General features: G+C 41.0%; 1 protein-coding gene across 3 annotated transcripts in view; it reads left to right on the top strand.

Annotated features, from left to right (window-relative positions):
* SLC9A9 (solute carrier family 9 member A9) overlaps nt 1–25,064 on the top strand; it is a 530,083-nt gene that overhangs the window by 251,502 nt on the left and 253,517 nt on the right. For all 3 annotated transcript variants that reach the window (XM_033090158.1, XM_033090162.1, XM_033090169.1), the window contains exons 7-8: nt 4,768–4,906; nt 9,188–9,293. In XM_033090158.1, coding sequence (XP_032946049.1) covers nt 4,768–4,906; nt 9,188–9,293 — 245 coding nt within the window. The remainder of the gene's footprint in view (nt 1–4,767; nt 4,907–9,187; nt 9,294–25,064) is intronic.

The following is a 25,064-nucleotide window of genomic DNA, read 5'->3' as shown; positions in this document are numbered from 1 at the left end:
GTTTCAACCATTTCAAAATTTTTGAATAAAAGATGCTAAACACATTTATTTCTCAGAATGGATACAATACACCATCCTCAACCTAGTTTTTGCTGAATAATCTGTTCCTGAACAGAATAAATCAATAACTAGACTTATTTCCAATTTATGAGATGAATATTTAAACGGCACTATTTCTGGTCATGTCATTTTCAAGAATATTGGTTCCATCCAACTCAAATATTCTTTCCCAGAAATCTTGGGTTCGCCGATCCTTTTTCATCAGCTTGTGGTATAACAGTGCCTCCTCGGAGTGGGGTCCCAGAGCACAAGCACCCCAGGAGTTAGCAGAAAGTCTGCGTCCTCGTCCCCTCCTCTCCTACCCCTGGTATTTGCATCCACTAATCATTCAAGCACTTCCCTGTTGCAGTAGGATGTGCCATCTTTTTAAGCCCAAAGGGCTGAAACTATTAAAACATGGCATTCCTTCCTCTCTTGGGTTGAAGTTAGAAAACTCTGCACACAATATTCCAAGCCTTAGTTGGTTTTGACAACACCCTCTGTAGCTGCTGCTCCATAATGCAGAGGCTTAGGGCTGCAACTACAAACCAGAGCCCAGAGAGATGCCTCCTTCTCTGGGGATTCAGGAGGCACAACTTCTAAAATATGGGCAATTGAGAGATACAACCTCCCTGGGCCATATGGCTCCTGCTTTCTTTCCCTCACGCCTCATCAGAAGCCAGAAGGCTTTTCCTACAAAATGCCCCTCCCCACAACTTGGGGAGATGCACCTCACGTTCAATCTCCTGTCCTGTTCTTGTCCTGGGGCAGATCCCTGCCCAGACTGCTGAGGTCATGCTTTCACTCCTTGATCCACGGAGCCAAGAGCTTGGCACTAAATCTAATAACTTTTTGATCTCTCTTCTATGGCCATTTCCTCCCTGAAGATCCTTCTGTTCCCATGCAAAAGTGACTGCCACCTGGAGCCTGTGTGTCAGGAGGGGAGCCACCGCTCTGCCCACGATTGAAACCGAGGCCTGGTTCAGCCACTGCGCTCTGCCCTCTGTCACTGAGCTTGTGGATGTTCTTAGCAGAATAATGGTGATGATGGTGATGAGAGTCAGAGTTCAGGAGTGTATTTTTTGTGCACATAATGAGCGTTCAGTGAATGACCCTACAATTCACAAGATAATTGTAGAAGTTTTAAATATGCCTCCTATCCTTATGCATTTCTGGGAGTTAGTACTATTATTATCTCCATTTGACAAATTTTGAAACAATCTGTGAGTGTTGACGTATTTTGCCCCAGGCCACACAGCCAATAAGGGTCAGATCTTTTAAAAGTCAAGTTAAGAGTCACAGGTGTCACCTTCAGGCTTCAACCCTAAAAATATCCACAACATGACTACATATAGTCAATGCCTAATAAAAACTCTTGTAGATGATGATTTATTTTGAGAGACAATTAGCTTTGGCAAGCCTCCTTCCTTCCTGCCTTTCTTCCTTCTTTCCTTTCTGCTTTCCAGTCGGCCTGCCTTCATTCCAGCAGCCTTTTATATAGCCTGCCACAGGCCAAGCACCGTGCTGTGTCCTGGGCAACCAGGCCAGACCCAGCAAAGCTTAAGATCTGGGAGCAGAAGCCAGACATGAAAGTAGGTTTCCACAAGAAGCCCTGAGTTTCGCCTCCTAGTGGGATGCAGAGAGGGGTGTTTCCCCATACAACGCACTCTGCTCTCTCCCTGTGTATGGGGAGGTACTGTCCACATTCCATCCAGGTAGGAAATGAAAGGTTCCGATACCTGAACTCCTAGTACCCTTACCGTCAATGCGACACTTATTCAACTGTCCTGATGTGGACTCATGTTTTCCTCCCAGCAGATCACTCATTTTAAGAGAGAAACAAGAAATCTACATTTTGAACTTAACAGCTGTATGGTCTTAATTTCTCTGACCTTCAGTTTCTTTATTTTATTTAAAAAAATAAAGAAAGAAAAGAAAAGAAAAGAAAAAAGAAAAGAAGGGAAAGGAGGAATAACAATACCTGCCCTATCTACCTGGCAGAGATGCTATAGGATCAAGCAAAGTTATAATGCAGGAGTAACTGGACGAAATATAGTGTAAATGTGAAGGCTTTTGATGCTCTTACTGTGGACTTTAAAGCTCTGAGTGGTGACGCCTTCCCACTTTCCCCTCTGCAGGAGCCTGTGTACACGCTCCCCAGTTGCAGTTGTAGCTGTATAGTTCTGCCTCGAAGACCCTCAACTCACCTGCTCCCATGCCTTTGCTTGCACTCCTTACACTGCCAGGAATACCTTCTCCCATTGCTGTCACTGACGTGCTTCCCTGCACAAATGCCTTCTCCTCTGTTCTAAAATATGCCGTTTCCTCCTTTGCACCCTTCAAAGTTGTGCATCTCTCACAAAATCACGCTCAGCACAATGACTAGATCTAGCTGTCATCTGTTAGGCTTCTCTGCCTAGATATGCCTTGCCTATGTTCAGTGAAATGTTGGTTGACTCAAATTCTGCTTCTCTTCTCTATGCCCTTCCTGCCCATCCCCAGCAACCAGCACCTACTGCATCACTGGCACATAGCAGTTATCCAGTGCATTCGTCCTGAGGAGCTTTGGGGCTGGCAAATTCAGTGGACAAGTCTCCATAGGTCAAGGAGAATCAAGCTTCCCCCTTTATTTAAGTCAAACATCACAGGGAAAGTATGAAGCTTGGCTGTACCCTGTTGGGTGGGGATCAGAGCTCAGGCAGAGAACAGCTCCCAAAATGCAGACTCTGAACCAGTGGAGATACCCAGATGATTTCAGGAGACATACAGTTGAACTTTTTTTTTCCAAATTTAATAATCTCATATTTATTGAAAAGAAATATAATTAGCATATCAAATCTATGATTTCATAAATATTCTTTAATAAAAGAATATTTGAATAAATATTTTTATTCAAATGCTGTTGCATTTGAATAGAAATGAGTTGATGTAAAGGAAAACAGTATATAAAGAATGATACAGGCTATGGCCAGATGGTGTGCTGGGGGTGCTCCAAGCTCAGGAAGCCTACGGGACAGAGCAAACGCTTCTTCTGGGAGGTGGGGATGAAGGTGAGGAGATGCCTATTGCATGCATCAGATCTGCTGGCAGTGGCCTCAGGAAGTAGCAGAATTATTTACAAAACTGTGTTACTGTACAAAAACCGTAGTTTGAAAGGCAGAATGCGAATGCAGTGTTTTCTCATGTTATTGTTCCTTCACTGGAATGAAGAAATATGCCGCTGCATGTCAAGTCACACAACTAGCGTTTCAGCCTTAAGCACCACGTTGCATAATGGCCGTGGGGTTTTGCACCCTTTCCCAAGACTGGCAGATACGAAGGACCCAAAGATGAATTTGCTTTTTCCTTTTTTTCTGCAAGGCACAACACTTTACGAAAAGAAAAACACTTCAAAGGCAATCCTTTTCTTGCATACATTTCAGGGCTCCATTTGCAATCCATATTCATCTTATCCAATTACATGATCAAAGCAGAAGTGTTTGGCCTACTATAGGGTTTAAAAACATCCAAGGAAAAACTAGGAACATTTAAAACTACCTTTTTTTATGCCGTACATCTTCCTGTAGGAGAACTGGAATCCACTCTCCCCCACCCCCTTGTCTCTTAACTAGTTTCCAGACACAAAAAGTCAGGTAAGAGACCTGCTCCAATCATTCAAGCCATAAAAGATTCATCTGTGTAAAATCCAGTCTAATCTCAAATAGTGTGCCTAGTGTACTTTTTGCTCTCTCTACAATGCTGCAAAGTCCCTTCCAGAACCCTCTGAAAAACTCTTGATTTTGTCTGATTAGTTTTAAAGACCTCTTGTTAAAATTAAAACTGCAAAAGAATAAAATAAAAAATCTGAAATGTTACTTCATTAGGTACCCCAAACTACTGGTTCTAGCCTATCCATTGCTATGATAGGAAGTTCACATTTCCTAAAATAAGACACACCTTGTCCTTCATATTAACTCTCTGAGATTTGAGGTCCCGGCTTAAAAAAAAAAAAAAAAAAGTGCAAATATAGCATCCTTAAAAATATTTACGTGAGCACACTGCCTATTGGTGAATTAATTTTTCTCTATGGAAGTAAATCTGTTGGCAGCCACCAGAATGGGATATAAAAGATGACCTCGGCAGCTGCCGCCATTTGTTTCGCTGGGAAAATAAGGGTTTTGTCTCTCCCCAGGGGTTAATTCTGTGATACTCTCTTCTGGGCTCTGTCTCTGAAGGGTTACACTGGAGAGGAGAAACGCTTTGTGGTTTATGACAAGATCACAGCAGAATATTTTGTACATGGTGTGATTTGTATCACCCATTTGTGCACAGGCCATAAAAGTGCACTTTTTATCAGGAACATTTGTGAATATATAACAGCACTGAAGACATATGGCCACTAAATAATTCACAGTTATCTATCTACTCAGCATATTCCTTATACACCTACCATGTTTTAATGCCTAGTTTGCTCAGAAACAATATTCTTTATGACCCTTCCAGTATAAAAATGTTTACTGACTGGCAGCAATATATGGCTATTATGGGATGGGTCTGTACAGAAGGGGAAAGCTTTTTGCTTTCTCCAGCTCTCTCTGTCCTCATCTGTTTTCCCTGAACTCTTCCAACCAGCACCTAACCTTATAAAAGAAGGTGCCCTTCCCAAAAGTGGGTGTTAAATCCCGACTTCTGGTACTTAGGCTATGAAATGGAAGTCTCCAACTAACCTTCACCCTCTTCTCTTTTCAGTTCTATATCCATGTACAGTCCCAAGGAAAATCCAAATGCATTTGACGCTGCGGCATTCTTCCAGTCCGTGGGGAATTTCCTGGGAATCTTCGCCGGCTCATTTGCAATGGGGTCTGCATATGCTGTTGTCACGGCACTAATATCCTTTGTCTGTATGGAAAGCTGGGAACTTTTAAGAGCAGTTAATGTCTTTGGCATGTTTCTGAAAATGGACAACCTCCATGTCTGAAAATGGCTAGGTAGTTGGTTCAAGCATGACACAATGCCACTGGGGCCATCTGAGTCATGCTCATGCTCGAGGCACAGGTTGGTACCAGGGGCAGAGAGGCTCAGGCTCTTTTCTCCTCCAAGGCCAGATCTAGCACTACTGATAAACTCTGATCCTAGGGTATCAACTATCTTAAAAAATTAGCACCCCCGAAAATAGGTGGGCAGGGAGCACCAGGATTGGGGTATTAGGGTCAAGAGGAACAAGCAACTGAAGATTCAAGGTCAAGAACAAGACAGGATTGGCTGGAAGTGATAAACTAGGTATTCTCTGCCTCCTTTTCAAGCTTGCATCAATAACCAGCTCACAGTGTGGGCCAAGCCAAAGATCACTATGGGTTTAAACAAGCATCCATAGCTATTTTATGGAAGAGGACCTGAAAGCAAGACAGAAATGATGTTTGTCATATCTGGACGATTGTGTCATCTCAGTCCTTCTTTTGCAGCAGAGAGGTGGGGGATGGGTGGAGTTCCTCGAGGATCGGAGCCAGGGAATGAAGCTGGTCTGGTGGGGTGTTCACTTAGTGCAGTTGGATAGGGCAAAGAGAAGGCAGAGTTGAGGAGGACAGCCAGACGGCCAATGTCGAGTGTGAGAGTTTAACGAAGACCACAGAGAAGAGGCAGAACAAAGGATAAAAAAACTGAAGACCTTGAGGAAAAGTAGGAAGAAAGTACAAGAGAGGCCTAGGAACCAGGCAAAGGAAAAAATAACATGTTGGAATATTTTTCCATGAAGACTGGCCCAGTGATTCACTAAGCAGCTGCTAAAAGTCTAGGATCTACTAAGGGTTTCTAAGATGTCACAATATAAATAAAACATGGACCCTGCCTTCAACTAGTGACAAACTTGGAAAGACAAACTCTGCATAAAAGCTAGCTAGAAAGTAAGTGCCAAAGCCACAGCCAACTTATTAGGACTATAAAGACTGAAATGAGGATGAGGACACTGAGTCTGAAATAGTCCAATAGACTCTTGGCCAAACTTATGATGCTGGAAAATAATTTGAGAAGCACTATTTATATACAGAGTTGGACTTGGGCATGGCCTGAAAGATGGGTAGAATATAGGCAAAAGCTACATGATAAGTGATTCAAGGAAAGACCAGCACTCCTTAAGAAGTGGGGATGGGACTGAGGTGGCACGTGGCAAATGTACATGACTGGACCACGGGTTTGGGAGGGTTAGCAATGGAAGACCAGTGGGGTGGAGTGAGCTTGCGGAGAATCTGGGAGTGTTACTCACAGGAGTTTCTGCTCAGGTGAGTGTCACACTGACAGTCTTGTTTATAAAACATAAACAAGGAACTGGTACCTAGGACGAATCATGAGAGGAGGATTAAGACCAAAGGAAACTGTGATAAACTGTGGAGGAAACATCAGGAAAGAGACGAATGTTTTGAATAATCTCTATAATTTAATGGTTGTTTGGTGATAAGAGATAAAAAAGAGTTGAGAACCAAAATCCACTCCAAAGTTTTTTCCTGAAAACCCTGGAGAATGTCAACTGCTTTGAGAGAAATAAAGTGAGTCAGAAAAGGTAGGGCTGATTTCTAACAAAATTAATGATAGTTAATTTACCCACTACTTATGATATGTCAGGACACCTATATTTGTTTTACACGCAATACCTTATTTGACCTTCACAAAAATCATATCACACAGATACTATTTTTATGGGACACTGAAACTTAGAGTTAGGTATAGCCCAAGGTCGTGCAGCTGGTATGTAGAGCCAAGATTCAAACCCAGGGAGTGAAACCAAGAGACAGACCACGCTCCTGATCACTACTTTCTGTTGCCTCTTAGTTATTAAGTGGGATTATGATGGAGGTCACATGTTGTTTAGAGTAGAGTAATGGTAATGATGATAACATTTAGTGAATGTCGGCATGTGCCAGGGCCTTTATATGTATTTCTTCATTTAAATCAACCCGGAAAGACAGGCTATTATTAGCCTCACTTTGCACCTGAGGAAACTGAGTTTCAAGGAGCTTAAGTAGATCACTCTGGGTCACATATCAGTAATAATAAACATGATAATAATAATATCATCTCACATTTGTTGAAAACACTACCATGTGCCAGCCATTGTCCTTAGCATTTGCCTGGATTATCTCAGATAGCCTTATGAGAACCCTGGGAGGAAGATACTGTTATCTTCCCAAGATTACAGCTAAAGAAATGGACACATAAAGGTTAAACAACTTGTCTGAGACTATACAGCCAGGACAGGTCAGGGCCAGGGTAAACCCAGGCTTTTTGGCCCCAGAGCCTGTGGGAGGTGGGAGAGCTGAAGCGGGAAGTCTCCTCTGCCTGAAGTGAAGGGAGTGTATGGGTACACACGTCAATGAGTTAGTGAGGGAAAGGAACAATTCCTGGAGGCTGAAAGTCTGCCATGAAATTGGATCAGTTCTGGACAAAACGGAAGAGACGGGGGCTCAGTCACGGTGGCAGGATGGATCATGCGGCACCTGATGGCTGTGGCTCTCACCAACTCAGGCTACACAGGCGACAGGTGCACAGTCGTTCCCTCCACCAGAATAACCTCCATGCTTCAAGCGTGGTGCATGGCCCAGAGCTGACATACTTTAGGGAGGAGGTTGAATGAGAAGCATGACCTGTACCTACCTGATGTCCTCTGATTCAAATTGGCCTAAGCCTTCTCCACAACAAACTAGGGGAGGGAAGTCAGAGGAACAAGCCTCGCTGGAAACAAAGCCAAGCCCTCCCTGTAACAAGAGGAGGTCCTGAAAAAGGGTCAAAGGGCAGCCCGTGTTTTCCTCCATATAAAGAATTGCTTCCAGATCTTATTGAATTTATTTCCAGGAAAGACATTTTACAAGACAAAGTAATTTAAATCACACTATTAGAAAAACTTATGTACCCCTTGTTGCATACCCGGCACTATACTAATGTATAGTAGTAACTGGTTTATACACCTAGAAAGTAGGTTGAATTATTACCCGCATTTTTACACAGGGAAACCAAGGCACAGAGTGGCCAAGAGGCGTGTCCATACTGACACAGTGAGTTGGAACCCAGGTGGACTTGGCTTCCAGAGGCCACTCTCCCAGCCGTGACATTATTCTGCCTCTTCTTGGCATTCTGGGCTCTCTAATACTTTACAAAATATTTTTAATATACTTCATCTCATTGTACTCTCCACGCTTGTGTGAGTAGGTATTGTTCTACTCTACATTTCACACAGGATAGAAATGAGGCTCAGAGAGGTAAACGTATTGCTCTGAAATCACAGAGCCGGTGACTGGCAGAGCCAAGGCTTGGACCTGGATCTTTCACCCCAAGGATCATGCTTTTTGCTTCCCTGCCCTGCTGCTAAAAACCTCTTGATGTAGAATCTTCTTTAGAATTTTTTTTTCCTATAAGCATAAAAATGCAACGTTTCGTTTCCTTATGTGTCAGGGTACTTTTGCCTAACTGTGGACACAATTGCACTATAGGCCTTTCCCATCTATCACGTGCTCCTAATAACCTCTCTATAGCCCGTTCTCTGCATGACTGGGGTCGCTGTGCCTTTGTTCTATTTGCAATTTGTAGACTATTGACCAAGTGTCATCCTGGCCATAATGAACCATTGCCTGCCAGAGGGCTTCTTGCTTGACCTAGAAATAATACACGTTTCCCTCCATCCTGCTTACACCAGGAGGGCACGGGCAGCTTCCCTATCACTGAATGTAAATGCTCAGCAGGGTCCTGTTTCCATCCCTAAGAGAGAGGAGTGTTCAAGGTGATCTGTGCACAGACCAGCTCTCCCCAGGGAGCTGTGGCCTCCTTTGGTGCTGACCCACTTGCAGCATCTCACCCACCCACACTCTCCATGGCTTTGTTTGCCTGGATTTGCTACAGTGTCCTGAGGGGCACACCCCAAGGCCCAATTCCAGAGGTTTTAAACCCACTGTTAGCTAATTTTAACCTCTTGGCAAGATACCTTTTGTATCTGAACAGAGGTTTGTGTTTTCACCAGGTGCTCAGTCCCCACTGAAGCATGGAAGTCGTGCTGAGTAACCCCAGTGAGAGTTCCAGTACCCCAGTCAGGTCCGAAGGCAGTTATCTTACTGGAAAACCATCACTTCTCATTCAAGAAGGAGATTTGGCTGTAAAAGCATTTGTTTCCTTAACGCGTCTTCGTCACTTGACCAAATTCACCAAACTGTGCGAGTTCCCTATGCTGGAAACAGGCCTGTTTTTCCTGCTGTCTTGGAGCGCCTTCCTGTCAGCGGAGGCCGCCAGCCTAACAGGTCAGTGCTTCAAGGGTGCAGCAAACTTCTATGTGGATGTGTGCGTGCCCCACGACGTACGCCTCCCAGCCCCAGCAGCTGGGTCAGTCCAGTCCTTATACAGGTTTGTGTCACAATCAGCCCCGCCTGGTTGTGTACTCTGAGGAGAAAAACTAATAATTCATCCATTTTGTACACAACAGCTTAATTTAAAGTCTTCAGAATACCGTTTCCTCTTCTCTCCTGGCTGGTGGGGGAGGAGAGTGTTGAAATCTACAAGTGACTGATAGAGGTGATGGATGACTTTACAAATGAAGTCTCTACTCAGAGTCGGAAGGGATGTACAACTGCTTTGTAGAAAAGTGTGGTGCTTTTCCTTTGGCTGTTAACAGAAGTCCCCACGTGAGCAACTGCTCTGGGCATGCACGTTTCCACACAACCTCTCTGGGCGTGCACGTTTCCACACACGTCAGTGTTTAAAATTTTTGATTACACTGTCTGGCAGGCCAGAAAACAAGGAGCTAATGTGGTGGCTCCACAGCTTAACTTGTCTTACCACAGAGCGTCTATATACAGAGTCCTCTGAGGTGGAACTGTTGACAGAGAAATGGGACGTACCTAAGGTCCCCAGGGCCATGGATCCTGTGGTCTGGATTCAGCAATTAGATTGCGTTTCAGCAACACAGAGGGTTTGCACTTGAGTAGCTGCCACGATTGGGTGCTTTTTCCTGTAGAAGAATCATTGTGGCTCGGGGCAAAATGTCAAAGCTATTTCTCTCCTCTGGCCTGTTTCCTGAGTCTCCCAGGATTCAATCCTGGATCCCCTGTGCTCACTACTTCTTATCTGACATTCAAGTGGTGAGAATCCCCCCTGAAGTGTTAACTGGTAACCAGGTCTGCCTTCCTGGGGGTATTTGCATTTTAATAGATGGTACTTTAAATCTAAATAATAATAAAACAGGACCTATCTGGAAGGTGTAGTACCAGCCAGGTGCTGGCTCACTGCCTTCCATGAATGTTTTCATTAATTTACAGAAAGACCCAAAGTTGGAAAGTATACCTAGTTTACTCAACCAACAGTAAGTGGGATAGTTGGGATTCGAAATTAGGACATTTGATTCCAGAGCCTGGGCTGCTGAGCACCAAGCATTGCTACCTTGAATGAAACTGCAGGGGTGAAATATCAGGCGGGCCCCCAACAGTAGGAAGGTATCTGGGGCCCTGGGAGACTGCGTGGTCCACTTGCTCCTAAGCCGGTTCTGCTGTCCTATGAACATGAACTCCTTGGCACATCTTTTGTAATGATAACCTGTTGCTCTAGGCAGCTGACCCAACTTACTGCAGAGCCTGGGGGACCAAGCTGTTCCCTCAGACTTTGAGGGTGTCTGTTGCTGATACAGAAAGCCACTCTGCCAGTTCTTATAACACTGTAATCAAGGCTTCATTGCCAGAGTCCACGCGACTGGGCCCTGTGTCCAGATCGGTCCAGCACATGTCTGTTATGTTAGGGCCTTACTTGTTAGGGAGGTTGCTGAAGAGCTTCTGCATTCCAGAGAAAAAGAACACTGGTATTCCGAAGTGAAATAATGGAGGGAAACAATTTATATCCATCATTCCAAACAAACGTGATTTCCTTTTCTCCACATTCTATACCCTTTTAATCACTTGACGTGTTGTAAAATGATGTAATGTTAATAATAAGAATACATATTTGACTTTCCAGAAAGGAAAAGAAGTATCTTAACTTACCTGATGTTCTTTAGTCTACTATCGAAAGTTGCAATAAACATACACACACACACACACACACACACACACGCACACATTGCCTAAGAATTGTTCGTTTCTGTGTGTGAAAATTGTCATTTATTTCCTGGTCCATTTCAGCAAGATCTTGTTTTATTAACTCCATTTATTATCTAAAGGTATCCATGTATCAATTGCTAGTTTATCGGCACCTTGTTCTTTCACTACCCTTTTCAACCTGTTATCTTTACTGGACACCATTCAGACCACCTCTAAGGAGCCAGCCTGATGGGATGGATGAGTGCAGGTGTGGGCCTCAGTAGCAGAAAAACCCAAATGTCTGGCCTCATACAAGAGCACACTCATTCCAGAGCAGTACCCTAGGGTGAGCAACAGCCAATAGACATCAGACACTAACCAAACTCTAGGTGTGAGCATTTTCTACTGCCAAAGACCAGCCTCTTAGTCCAAATTACTTATGTGTTTGTTTGTTTGCTTATTATTTAATCCTTTTCTACTTCCAAATTGGATTTAAGATACTTATAACATTAGCCATGCATATCATGGGACCATTTAGTTGAGGGTAAACACTCAAGTGGTTTGAGATAGAGTTTTTCTGCAAAATTAGGCATCAGTTCATTGCAGTGGTTTGGCAATAAATATAGCTTTGAGCTTTGTGGCAGGCAAAGCCAAAAGGGAGACATAATGAGTTATATAGGAATAATACAGCATTATAAAAGGAAGTCATACTCATTTATAAAAATGGGCAAACTTTTTTTCTGGTACTAAAATTTTAGGGGAATTTATCACATGCTTCCTTATACTATAAGGGCCTTTCAACACCATAACGGACAGTGTATTTAATAATAGTTTCAGGGAAGATGGAGTCATTTCTCATATCAACTTTCAATAAAATCTGAGGGTCTGGTATCAAATTCAATTCTCTAAGGGCATTCATGTAATGACAAAAATCCTTCTAGCTCTAATCCACAAGTAAGCTAATATAATACAAAGCTAAAATCTAAAACAACTTTTTAAAAAGTGCTTAAAGAATGAATATATGACAATGAATGTACTGAACCAAATGGAATGAACTATAACACAGTTTATGAGTAACTAGAGGTAACCAGCAGTCGTGAGGACTTGCGTAGGTTCACTAACACACATCGTGTAGGAACTGAGAATAGAGTTGACAAGCAATGGTTTCTCAACAGAATTCCGCTAGTCCTGACATTTCCAAGTGGGTGCTCAAGGACACCCACAAAATGAACAGGGATCTAGGCCTGCCACCCCAACTTTACTCCTTTCATTGGTTCCACAAATTGGATTTTCATATAAGATTTCATTTGTCAAAAGGATTTCTGTTGCTTTAAACAAAGTACATCTGTTTTTCAGAATGTATTTTTACTTTTACTACCAAAGTAATGCATAGACATTGTAGAAAATTTAGAAAATGCAGATTCATAGAAGGAAATAAAATTAGAATTACCTGTATTGTTACTGCCTGATAATAACTGTTGTTAATATTAGTCTGAGTCCATCTAATTATATCCATATACATACACTTGATTAAATACATACATGCATACGTATATGTAATTATATTTTATTTTGAAGTAACTTTTTTTCACTCAGCAATTTATAGTGAATGTTTTTCATGACATTAAATATTCTTCTGTATTTTTAATGGTGGCCTAGTATTATATCATATCAACTTGCCATAATTCATTATATCAACATTTTGTTTATAGTTTTCAACATTATTAATATAATTGCAATGGTAATCTTTATAGATTGATGATGGATTTCTATTTATATAAGTGCTTAAAAATAAAATTGCTGGGTTAATGGGAAGGCTAAAAATGTAATGTCTTGGAATAATTCATCCAAATTATCCTCCAGAAAATGTGTATCCCTTTATGCTTTCACCAAAAACGTAAGAGTGAGCTCTTTCATTTACATCTTCACCACCCTTATAGCGTGATACCTCCAGCTTTGTTCTTCTTTCTCAACATTGTCATTACTATTTGAAGTCTGTTGTGGTTCCATACACATTTTATGATTATTTGTTCTATTTCTGTGAAAAATGCTGCTGGTATTTTCATAGGGACTGCATTGAATCTATAGATTGCTTTGGGTAGTATGGACATTTTAATGATATTAATTCTCCCTATCCATGAGCCAATATCTGTTTCTATTTATTTGGATCTTCTTCATTTTATTTCTTCAATGTCATAATTTTCTGAGTACAGGTCTTTTACCTCCTTGGTTAAATGTATTCCTAGGTATCTTATTTATTTTCTAATGCAGTTGTAAATGGGAATGTTATCTTAATTTCTCTTTCTGATTGTTAGTTATTGGTGTATAAAAATGCAGCTAATTTCTGAGTATTAATTTTGTATCCTACTATTTTACTAAATTCATTTATCAGTTCTAATAGTTTTTTGGTGGAATCTTTGGGGTTCTTTCTATATAGTATCATGTTACCTGAAAATAATGACAGTTTTACATCTTCGTTTCCTATTTGGATGCCTTTTATTTCTATTTCTTGTCTGATTCCTGTGGCTAGGACTTCCAATACTATGTATATTAAAAATGGTGAAAGTGGACATTCTTATCTAGTTCCTGATCTTAAGGAGAATACTTTTAGCTTTTCCCCATTGACTATGATGTTAGCAATGGGTTTGTGATATATGGCCTTTATTATATTGAGACATGTTCTCAATATTCCAAATTTGCTGAGAGTTTTATCATAAGTGGACATTGGATTTTGTCAAATCATTTTTCTGCATCTATTGATAAGACCATATGATTTTTATTTTTCATTTTGTTTATGTGCTGTATCATGCTAATTAACTTGTGGATATTGAGCCAACCTTGCATACCAGTAATGAATCCCACTTGTTCATGTGTCGCCACGCAGCAGCCTACCCGTCTGTCTCCTTGTACCTGCCCCCAAAGAAAGGAGAGTCTGTGGGACAGATCCTTTCAGGGACTTTGCTAAACCTTTGTGTTTGCACCTCATGTCTCCCTGTTTGGCCCCAAAAGATGGCTGGTCAGCCAATGATGAGTAAGATTCCTCAAGGGAGGGACAACTCAAGCTGGCACAGTCGAGTGGGGACCAACAGGAGAACCCATAGTGTTCATAAAGGTGGGCACAGCCCCCCACCTTCCCCAGGCTAAGAAAAGCCTCTGCCTCTGTGGCTGCATTCCTTCCCACAACCTGCAGGGGAAAAGATTCAATGATGTGCTCTCCATCTATTCATATGTATATAGGTTTTGTCAATTGGGGAAGATGAGACTTACGGCGCAGCTGCCTGCAGGCAAGGGTGATTGGCTTTAATCAGTTTCCTATTATGGTGTATGGAATTCATAGATCTTGAGATTGACAAGCTTTATCTCCTTTTCTCCCCCACCTAACTAATAAAAGCTGATGCTAGGCCCGATTGGGCACCACAGCCCAGACCTTGAGGCTGCCGGTCCACTGGTCCTCACACTTAAGCTCTATTCATGGCTACTGTCTTTTCTTAACCCTGCGCCGCCCTCCTCGCTCTCCACAACCCTCGTCGTGCTGGACGCGACAATCATGATGTATGATCTTTTTCATATATTGCTGAATTCGGTTTGCTAATATTTTGTTGAGGATTTTTGTATCTGTGTTTATCAGGGATATTGGCCTATAGTTTTTCTTCTTTGTAATATCTTTGCGTGGTTTTTTAAATCAGGGCAATAATGGACTCGTAAAATGAGCTTGGGAGCCTTCCGTCCTCTTGAAATTTTTGGAATAGTTTGAGAAGAATAGGTGTTAATTCTTCTTTAGTGGTTAGTAAAATTTATTTTTGAAGCCATCTGGTCCAGGACTTTTGTTTGTTGGGAGATTTTTGATTACTGCTCCAATTTCATTAGTAGTTATTGGTCTGTTTCAATTTCCTGTTTCTTCTTGATTCAGTCTTAGATAATGGTATGTTTCTAGGAACTTATCCATTTCTCCCAGATTGTCTAATTTGTTGACATATAATTGTTTGTAGTACTTTCTTATAATTCTTTGCATTTCTGTGGTGTCAGTTGTCACTTCTCCTCCTTCATTTCTGATTTTATTTATTTGGGTTCTCTGTTTTTTTCTTGATGAGGCTGGATAAAGTTTTATCAATTTTGTTTATCTTTCAAAGAACGAGCTCTTGGTTTCATTGATCTTTTGTTTTGTTTTGTTTTGTTTGTTTGTTTGTTTTACTTCCACTCTGATACTTATTATTTCCTTCCTTGTACTTATTTTGGGCTTTGTTTGATGATCTTTTTCCAGTTCCTCTAAGTGTAAAGTTAGATTGTTTACTTAAGATTTACTTGCTTTTTGAGATAGGCCTGTATTGCTCTAAATTTTGCTCTTTGAACTGCTTTTGCTGTGTCCCATAGATTTTGGGTCATTGTGTATTCATTTTCATTTGTCTCAAGTATCTTTCAATTTCTTTCTTTATCTCGTTGTTTAGTTGCATGTTATTTAGCCTCCATGTGTTGTATGTGTTTGGGGGGCTTTCTTGTAGTAACTGATTTCCAGTTTTATACCATTGTGGTTGGATAAGATGCATGGTGTGATTTCAGTCTTCTTCAATTCATTGAGACTTGTTTTATGGCCTATCATTTGGTTTATCTTGGAAAACGTTCCATGTGCACTTGAGAAGAACGTATGTTCTGCTACACTGTGGTGGAATGCTCTAAAAATATCAATTAAATCTATCTGATCTGGTATGTCATTAAGTCTACTGCTTCCTTGTTGATTTTCTGTCTGGAAGACCTATCGACTGGTATGAATGGGATGTAAAAGTCCCCTACTATGACTGTGTTACTCTCAATTTATCATTTTATCAGTTAATTTTTGCTTTTTATATTTAGGTGCTCCTATATTGGGTGCATAGATGTGTTTTGGGGTTATATCCTCTTGTTGGACTGATCCATTTATCATTATATAATGTCCATCTTTGTCTCTTACTACGGTCTTTGTTTTAAAGTCTATTTTGTCTGATACAGTATTTCTACCCCAGCCTTTTTTTTTTCCATTCACATGAAATATATTTTTTCATCCCTTTACTTTCAGTCTATGCATGTCTTTTGATCTGATGTGGGTCTCTTGTAGACAGCACATGTATGGGTTTTGTTTTCTTATCTATTCAGCTACCCCATGTCTTTTGATTGGAGCATTTAATCTATTTACATTTAAAGTGATTATTGACAGGTACATAGTTATTGCTATTGTATTATTCATATTTATGAGGGTTTTTGTTGTAGTTGTTGGTTCTTCTTTCTTCCTCTTAAGAAGTCCCTTTAACATTTCTTGTACTGCTGGCTTGGTGATAATGAATTCTTTTAGCTTTTTCTTGTCTGGGAAACTCTTAATCTCTTCTTCAATTTTAAATCAAAGCCTTGCTAGGTAGAGTAGTCTTGGTGGTAGGCCCTTGCTTTTCATGACTTTGAATATTTCCTGCCACCCCCTTCTGTCTTGCAAAATTTCTGTTGTGAAATCAGCTGACTGTTTTATGGGAACTCCCTTATAAGTTACTAGTTACTTTTCTGTTGCTGCTTTTAAGAGTCTCTCTTGGTCTTTAACCTTGGGCGTTTTAATAATGCTATGTCTTGATGTGGGCCTCTTTGGGTTCATCTTGTTTGTGACTCTGCATTTCTTGGACTGGTATGTTTAATTTTTTCATCAGGTTAGGGATGTTTTCAGTCATCATTTCTTTAAATAGGGACTTGATCCCTTGCTTCCTCTCTTCTCTTCCTGATACTTCTGTGATGCAAATGTTGGTACACTTGATGTTGTCCCTTAAACTATCTTTGTTTTTTCTTTATTCCCTTTTCTTTTTGTTGTTTTGATTGGGTGTTTTGTGCTAACTTATCTTCCAAATCTCTGACTTGATCCTCTGCATAGTCTAGGCTGCTGGTGATTCCTTCCACTGTATTCTTCATTTCAGTTATTGTATTCTTTACTTCTGACTTTTTCATTTATGGTTTTGATGTCCTTCTTTGTGCTTACTATCCCTTTGTTGAAGTTTCTCACTACATTTCTTAGCATTTTTATGACCAGTGTTTTGAACTCTGTGTCTGGTAGGTTGGTTGTCTCTATTTCATTTAGTTCTTTTTCTGGAGTTTTCTTAAGTGCTTTTATTTGGGACATGGTTTTTTGTTTCCTCATTTTGTCTTCCTTTCTGTGTTCATTTCTATGCACTCGGTAGGTCTTCTACCTCTCTCAGTCTTTGCAGTAGGTGTCCTATGTGGCTTAGTGGCACAGTCTCCCTGATCATCTGTACCATGTACTCCAGGAGTCTCCCCTGTGTTTGTTGTGTGTGCCCTATGTCAGTGGTTGGATTGACTCTCAGTCTGACTGGCTGTGAGGATTGGCTAGAGTGTATGAGCTGCTGTGTGGGAGCTGACTCCTCAGGGGGGGGATTTGCCCCAGTGGGCTCCTCTGCCTGTTGAGACCATGCTTTGGGTGTGCTGCTTGTGGGATAATTGGGTGGTGCTCTGGTGTCGTCTGAAGCTTTCCTTCAGGTGTGTTGTTTTGGTGCCTCTTGGGAGGGGCTTCCATGCAGGCCAAATTCGGCTATTGCCTGTGACCTGCCTTGTGTTCCCTGATAGGAGCTACAAAGCTATATGTGGTTGGTCACTGCCTGTGCTGGACGTAGAGGCATGTGGAGGTAGCCTTGCTGAGAATCATGGCTGGCTTTCACTAGTATCACACTTGGGTCAGTTTAGCAAAAGACCCAGGGCACCCTTACGTTTGTTGCCATCTGCTGGCTGCCTATAAGGCTCAGCCACTGAAAGTGCTTTCTTAGGTGAGCAGGGCTGGGCTGGTTGCCCTTGTGCTAAAAGTGTCTTTGGTGGTGCTGGGTGAATTGGGTAGTGTGGGGTCTCAGGGAATCACTGGGGTGGGGGTGGGTGATGTTCACAAGGATAATGCAGATTCAGTTCTTGAACTAGTGCTGAACCTGTGGACTCTCAACAAAATGTCCAGAGAGCACCAAGGCCAGCTACCACTTGCCTTGGCTTCGCAGATCCCCAAAAATTGTCTAAGAAAGGCTGCAGCATGAATTGGGGCTGTTTGCCCACCATCAAAAGTGTCCCAGGTGGTTGTACAAGCTGCTGTAGGTGGTTTGTTGTTGGAAGAGCCTCCTCTAGTGTGTGGGGCAGGGCTGGTTGCCCAAGAGCTGAGAGCGCCTCCAGCAATATTGCATGAGTTGGGTAGGGCCAGGGCCCAGGGAGTCACTGGGGTGAGGTGTGTGGAGTTCACCAGGCCAATGTGGTTTTAGATTTGACCCTGTGGGGGAGGGCTCAACACAGGAAAGTGGACACCCATCTGTAGGCTCCACATGAACTGGGCTCCACACAGGGATAATGGAGGCTATCCCTCTAGCCCTCACCCTGAAGCTACACACACAGTCTTACCCTGTATGTCTCTGGTGCCTCTCAAGTTCTTCCCCCTCCGCTGGAGCCCAGGGTGAGTACCTGCAAGCGAGTGAGTCTTTGTGCGGGTCCTTTAAGAGGATGTCTGGGTTTCCAGCTTCCTTCTGTCTCACCTGAATCCTTGCTAATTTTCACAGCCAGAAGTTAGGGGGAATCCTCTTCCCAGCACTGGATCCCTGGGCTGGGGAGTCAGGTGTGGGGCTGGAAACCCTCACTCCTCAGGGGGGGCCTCCACTGCCAAAATATCCCTCCCAATGCTTAACCACTATCTGTAGGAGTGGGGTCAGCCTATTTCACATCTCCACCCCTCCTACCAGTCTCGACGTGGTGTCTGATTTATACCCTTAGTTACAGGGATTCTGTTCAGCTAGTTTTCCGATGGTTCTTGAGGTTGATTGCTCTGTAATTTAGTTGTAATTTTAATGTGGTCATGGGAGGCAGCAAGCACAGTGTTAACCTATTCTACCATCGTAGAATCCTCTTGAAATTTGTTTGAATATGAAGTGCAGGATTTGATTTTCTTCCTTGATGGTTATTCATGCGTCCTAACACCCTTCAACCTTAAACTTTGGATTTATAATATAAAGCACATATGTGGAGGTATATATATGTGTATGCATGTTCTGGTTTCTATTGTTCCACTGAGATTTTGGTCTTCCCTGTTTTCATCATTTCATTTTCTTGGCTCATTTTAATATCTAGTAGATCATTCCCTCACACCCCTTCCCCATGTTCAAGAGTTTCTATGCTGTATTTACATATAGAGAGTGCCACAAAAATGTATACACATTTTATGAAAGGAAAAAACTGTATTAAAATTGTAATACTCAATATATACTGGTAACAAAAGATGAATACAAGTCATGTGTATACATTTTTTTGGCCTCCCTGGTATTTATTATTCCAGATGGAGTTGAAAATAACTCTGGTTTGTTTCAAGCAAAAAATAACTTTGGGATTATAATTGGGGTTTCATTAAATTTTTAGACTAATTTGAGGAGAAGTAGTGTTTTTACAATGTTGAATATTCCCACCCAGGGATGTGTTATGTCCCTCCATTTATTCAAGTTATCTTTTATGACCCTTAGTAAATTTTTATAGCCGTCTTCACATTTGATCTACAAATTCCTTATTAAGTACTTTTTAAGCTATCTTATATTTTGGGGTGCTACGATGAATAGAATCTTTTTCCATTATAGCTTCTAACTGGTTGTTATTTGTTTATGTGCATCTAGACTTCACTACACTATTTGAGTTACACCTTGTACTTCTAAAATATAGAACTAGAGCTGATGTGAAGAAATAGGATCGATAAGCAGAAGTTATAGTAGACTACCAGGTTCATAAGGACTATATGAGCACCAGCAGGGTGCCTGAAGTATCCTAGGCACTCAATAGCTCTTGAGAAATGGAATGAGTGATTTTAGCTCAACAAAAGGAAAAATTTCCAAGCTCTGAATAACAGACTTTTTTATAAGGTAGCGAGTGCCTGCCCTATGCTTGATAATATTCTTGCAGATTCTATATGTCACTGGTCCAGTGCAGATTCATATGTCAATTAAAGGATATTTCATAAATTACATTAATCTGAAATTTCATTTCCCTAACTATTAAGTTAAAATAAAAACATGTAGACATGAGGAAATAAGAGCCTAGTCTAGAAGAATATGGTGGACATATGTTGGTTTTTGCTGTCCAGCACCCATCCTCACTTTCACTGGTCATAGCATCCTGCTATTACTTAGGGAAATACGCCACCCCTTTCAGAAGTCAGGAAAGTCCTTTGCTTTTACGGTAGAGAAGGAAGCAAGATAACATCTTGTCAGCCAAGGCATCCCACCTTCCCTGCCAATGAAAATAGGGACATCCAAAACTATACCCACCAGACACTTTCCTGGGATGTGCAGTACGCCAGGTGTATACTGACAGACAGAAGGAATCAAGCCTTTAAAGACAGTTTGCACAGTGTTCATTATTTTTTTAGATTTGGCTTCTTACGAGATTCGTTCTGAACACTTCAGTGGTGGGGGGTGGGGGAGATGGGGAACCTTGCTCATTACCACCTCTTCTGCTTTCACTTTCAGTTGTTACTAATTTGATGATGATTATTTGATTTATTTTGATCATCTTTTACTTCAAGGGCTACATTTGCAGCCGCCTCATCTCCTGGAAATTGCACCTGCAAATGTTCAATAGTCACATAGAAGAACTTAGTTTTATGGAAACAAATGGCTTTTAGACGTGCAAATGAAGGTTGGTATTTCTATTACCCAGAAGTCTGATTCTCTGCTACTGGAAATATACAAGTAATTTTAATGTGGTTTAAGAATACTGTTCTTTGGGAAGACTGGGCAGAATGTCAAATGCAAGTGAGAAGTCTTTCTGGAGGTTAAGAATGTGTAGCTACAAATGAAATTTAGAGTCCCCACAAGCTGGGAGAGCACAGAAAGAGGAGAATGCATGTGGATGTGTGTGCTCTACTTAAATATCAGCCACGGAAGATATGTCTCTGGGTTCTGGCTCTTCTGCTGACTTACTGAGGGATTGGAATAAGTCGTCCTATTAATTGGTATCTCAATTTTCATTACTGCTAAAGTAAAAAGGATTTTATTATTTTGTAATAGGTGGACATTATACATGTACGGAATGTGGTTTTTGAGGAAATGCATGACCCCAAGGGATTCTCTCTCTGAGGTGCCTGGTACACATGCATACCTAATTTCTGATCAGGTAGAATTTTCCTTGTACAGAGAGGCCTATTTTCTAAAAGTCATTAGGTCACTGAGCCATTATTTTAAATTAAATATTGAAAATAACTCAGCAGTGTTATTTATAGCACAGTCTCTAATGGAATTGAATCCTGCTTTTCAGTTTATAAAGATAACCCAAAAAAGCACAGCTATATAGGTTGTTTGAAAATTCATTTGTATAATCTGTTTCCCAGCCGAGACTTTGGGGGTCAGGTTTTTGCCAGAAGCAAACTTGCAGGGACTGTCATTAAACACCCAAAGAGTAAGATTTTTAATGGCAACAATGACACCACATCTAATGATTCCCCTGCTTCCAGGCACTGCCGTAATAAAGGCAGCTTCCATTTTTAGGTTCCTGGGGCATATTTTATGTCCATTGGAGGCAAAGAAGGGGGAGGGAAGCCATTGGTATACCTTATTTTCTTACACAAAAAGTTAAACAATATAGCCCATGCTTTTTACTCAGCTTAAAATGATTTCCATCTAAGAAAATAAGCATGTATTAATAAAAATCTGAGAGAAACATAAAATCCTGACTGCTGTTGCTAGTGGGCTTTGTAGTATGATTCCAGAGAGTAAGAGACAGAAAAAACTTTAAACATAGACAGGTAAACACAAGTGATGCTCTGGCCGATTCGTTAAGGAATTGACCCGGCTGAGAGAGAGGAGCAGTCAAGCCCCACAGCGGCAAGCACAGCGGAAGCAGTTAACTCACTCGATCCCCCAGGGATGTTCTGTTCTCCTGTTGGTCTCATGTGACAAGGGCCTGATTCCATTGTCATGATAAGAAAAGGCTGACACTGGGGAGCTCAGGCCCTGCTTATCCATCACGTCAGTTCTTACAAGGCTGTCGTAGAGTAAGTAGTGAGGAGAAGGAGAAGTCGGGAAAGTCCTTTGCTTTTACGGTAGAGAAGGAGGCAAGATTACCAGACGATGACTACTGCTGGACACGTTGAGACTTCACTTGACCTCAGTAAGTTGGCTCATTGCTTATCTTCTCCATCATCCCTCAGCTTGGCAAATTTTTGTCTGGAACTCTTCAGAAGGCTTTTAGCACAAAGGTGAATGTCCTCCATTTGGCTGACCACTGACACATTGTAGGAGTGGATGGGAAACATATTTCTAGATCTCAGTAAATAAAACAAATCACCAGGAGGGGACTTCGTCTGACTGATTTCTCAAAACAAATCCGGCTAGTTTGAGCTTCTAACTGCATGTCGTTAGCCGACATCTCTTCGCTTAAAACTGCTCTTGCTTTCACATTGACAGGACCATGTGAATTTAACTTAATTAGCCAATAATTCATCAGCAAATGAGGTGCACTGAATGTTTCCCAAGCCAAAAATAAAACCTGGAGGCTCAAACTATTAGGCATTCAAGCTGTAATAACAGGCACCCGAAATTCCCAGGGGGATTAGTTAACCAACACACTGAAACAAGGGCAAACATGCAACGATTCCATTGCAATAAACACAGGTGTAAGTACATCTCCTCACATAAGAACTCATTACCTCACACCTGCACTTGCTGGAATCAAAGAGTCAAACAACCTTGCACATGTACCTTGAATTGTGAACAAATTTACCTCGCTTTCTTCACTGTAAATGCTTTCAGTCATCATTTACCATCTCCTGGTGGTAGAAGGCAGAGGGTAAAAAAGAAAGTTCTTTCCTTCTCAAGAACCCATATTCTGCATGGGCACGTAGAAAATTGTCAGAAGACAGATGGCACAAAGATACAACACATAGGTGAAGGAAAAAGAGGAGTCTAGGATGATCTCCAGGTTCCTATAGCAACTGAATCAATGATTTATTTCACCAAAATGGGGACTACTATAGTGAATGCATACAGGGGAGACACAAAAATGAGTTCATTCAAAAATCTGGATTTTACACAAGCGGGGAACTCTACGTGAAAAAGTACAGTGGACAACTAGACATGGGTATCTTGTGTGAGGTTACTAACTGGAAATTTAGGTGCAAATTTATTAGCTGATTCCAAGAAAATGAAAACTGAAAAGAGGGGGTCAGCCTGATGAACACCAACATTTGAGATGGAATGCCAGAGATTTAAGTGAAAAAGGATTTTTTTCCCTCTCCAGACCTCAAGTTAATTAGCATAAATACTACTACATTATGAAGGAGATTTCTGTTTTAAATGGAAATTTATAAACCTTGCAGCACAGACATGAAGTAACTCTTAAATATCTGCCTGCACTTTGCATTGGAGAACCCAGAAATAAGAATATAGATCCGTGCTGCTTTTCTATATTGATGTTCTTATGATTAATCTGCCAATGTGGTGTCGCCAAATACGGTGAACTAGACAAGCATTGCACTCTTTGGATACTTGGAATCTTTCATATTCCCTAAAGGAGTTTTCCGTTTCATTAAATCTTTGACTTCTCAGTTCCAGGTTCATGTTCAACGGTGGTGGTAGGAAACCTGTCAGAAATGTCTTTTTACTAGATCAAAAATAAATAAAAGTGTGGCATGGAAAAATAACCCATCAACCTCAAAAACCCCTCTGAGTACTGTCTGAGAGCAAGACACATTTTTTTTTTCTTTCTCGCTCGCTCTCTTTCTGCGTTCTGATGATATAATCAATATTTCCTGTCCAAAAGTGCAGTCTTCTCCAATCTTGGAAACCCCGCAACTCTGTATTTAATGTCAAAGAAAATTATGCTCCGTGTGACAGATGTTTATTTTTCAGCTTCTGTATCTGAAGGCTCATCAACTTTTAATGAGAAAAGAAGTACTGAATAATGTTATCAATAACAGAGACTATAGGTGACAGTAGTCTTGATAAGAAAATTTAAATATTAGAAGAAAATGGACTCTACCACTAATAAATCCAAATAAATATCTACTTGTATGTGAGGATCAAAAACTAATTTCTCTTGTGTTCTCTTTTCAAAGCAGATAAATAGTTCTTGAAATACAGAGGTATTCCTTTGACAAACTTACATTTCAGCACCGGATGTCTGCAGGGTACTGTTATGGCATCGAGGGCAAGGCAAAGAGGGAAGGGGTAGGCCCCACCTTTGAGGAGATCTAGGTCAAGAGGAAGACAGCAGGTATCCAGTTGACAGGAAGTCAACGTGAATCTGTGGGGACCCATGTAATTCTTCAATTCTGTATGTGCACACCTTGACCTACATGTAAAAACTGAACCATTCAGATCACAGACATTTAACATTGGAATATGCTTAGAGGTCATCCAGAGCAGTGTTTGCCAGAGTTCTTTGACCCTTATTGGCAAAATATAAAATATAATAGCTTTATCATGTATCTAACTGCCCACAAAAATAGTTTTTGTTGGCCTACAAAGGTACTTACATTCTTTAGAGTACACAAAAATCTAATGAAAAATTATGAAGTTTTTATATTTTCTTCCACCCTTCAGTGGGCTTTCTTGTATAGCTCAATTTGAAGAATACTAATGCAGACCATCTTTCATTCATTAAGAAGAAAACAATGGACCAGACAATGAATTTAAATATCACAAGTCATCCAACTAGTTAAGTGTCTGAACTGTGACAAATAAATCCAGGTCTCCTGACACCCAATGTAGTACATTTTTTTCTTATATAATTTACAACCACGCATTGAACCTTGATCGTGTAAGCATATGTTTATACATACACATATACAATATTTAGTAGTACTTTTCTAAGAGGGTCCAGAAGTGGGAATCAAGGAGAACAGTGTAAATTGTATTCTGGTAAACAAAAGGTGTTAATTGTCCTCTGAAAATTGATCTCTCTGGAACGAATTTACTTGCTCGCACAATCATTATTTTTCCCAAAGAATTACAGACCTCCCTATGCTGTTTCCTAAATGTC

Source organism: Rhinolophus ferrumequinum, chromosome 2 (genome assembly GCF_004115265.2).
Source record: "Rhinolophus ferrumequinum isolate MPI-CBG mRhiFer1 chromosome 2, mRhiFer1_v1.p, whole genome shotgun sequence".
Taxonomy (NCBI): domain Eukaryota; kingdom Metazoa; phylum Chordata; class Mammalia; order Chiroptera; family Rhinolophidae; genus Rhinolophus; species Rhinolophus ferrumequinum.
This window is presented reverse-complemented; position numbering and strand designations above follow the sequence as displayed.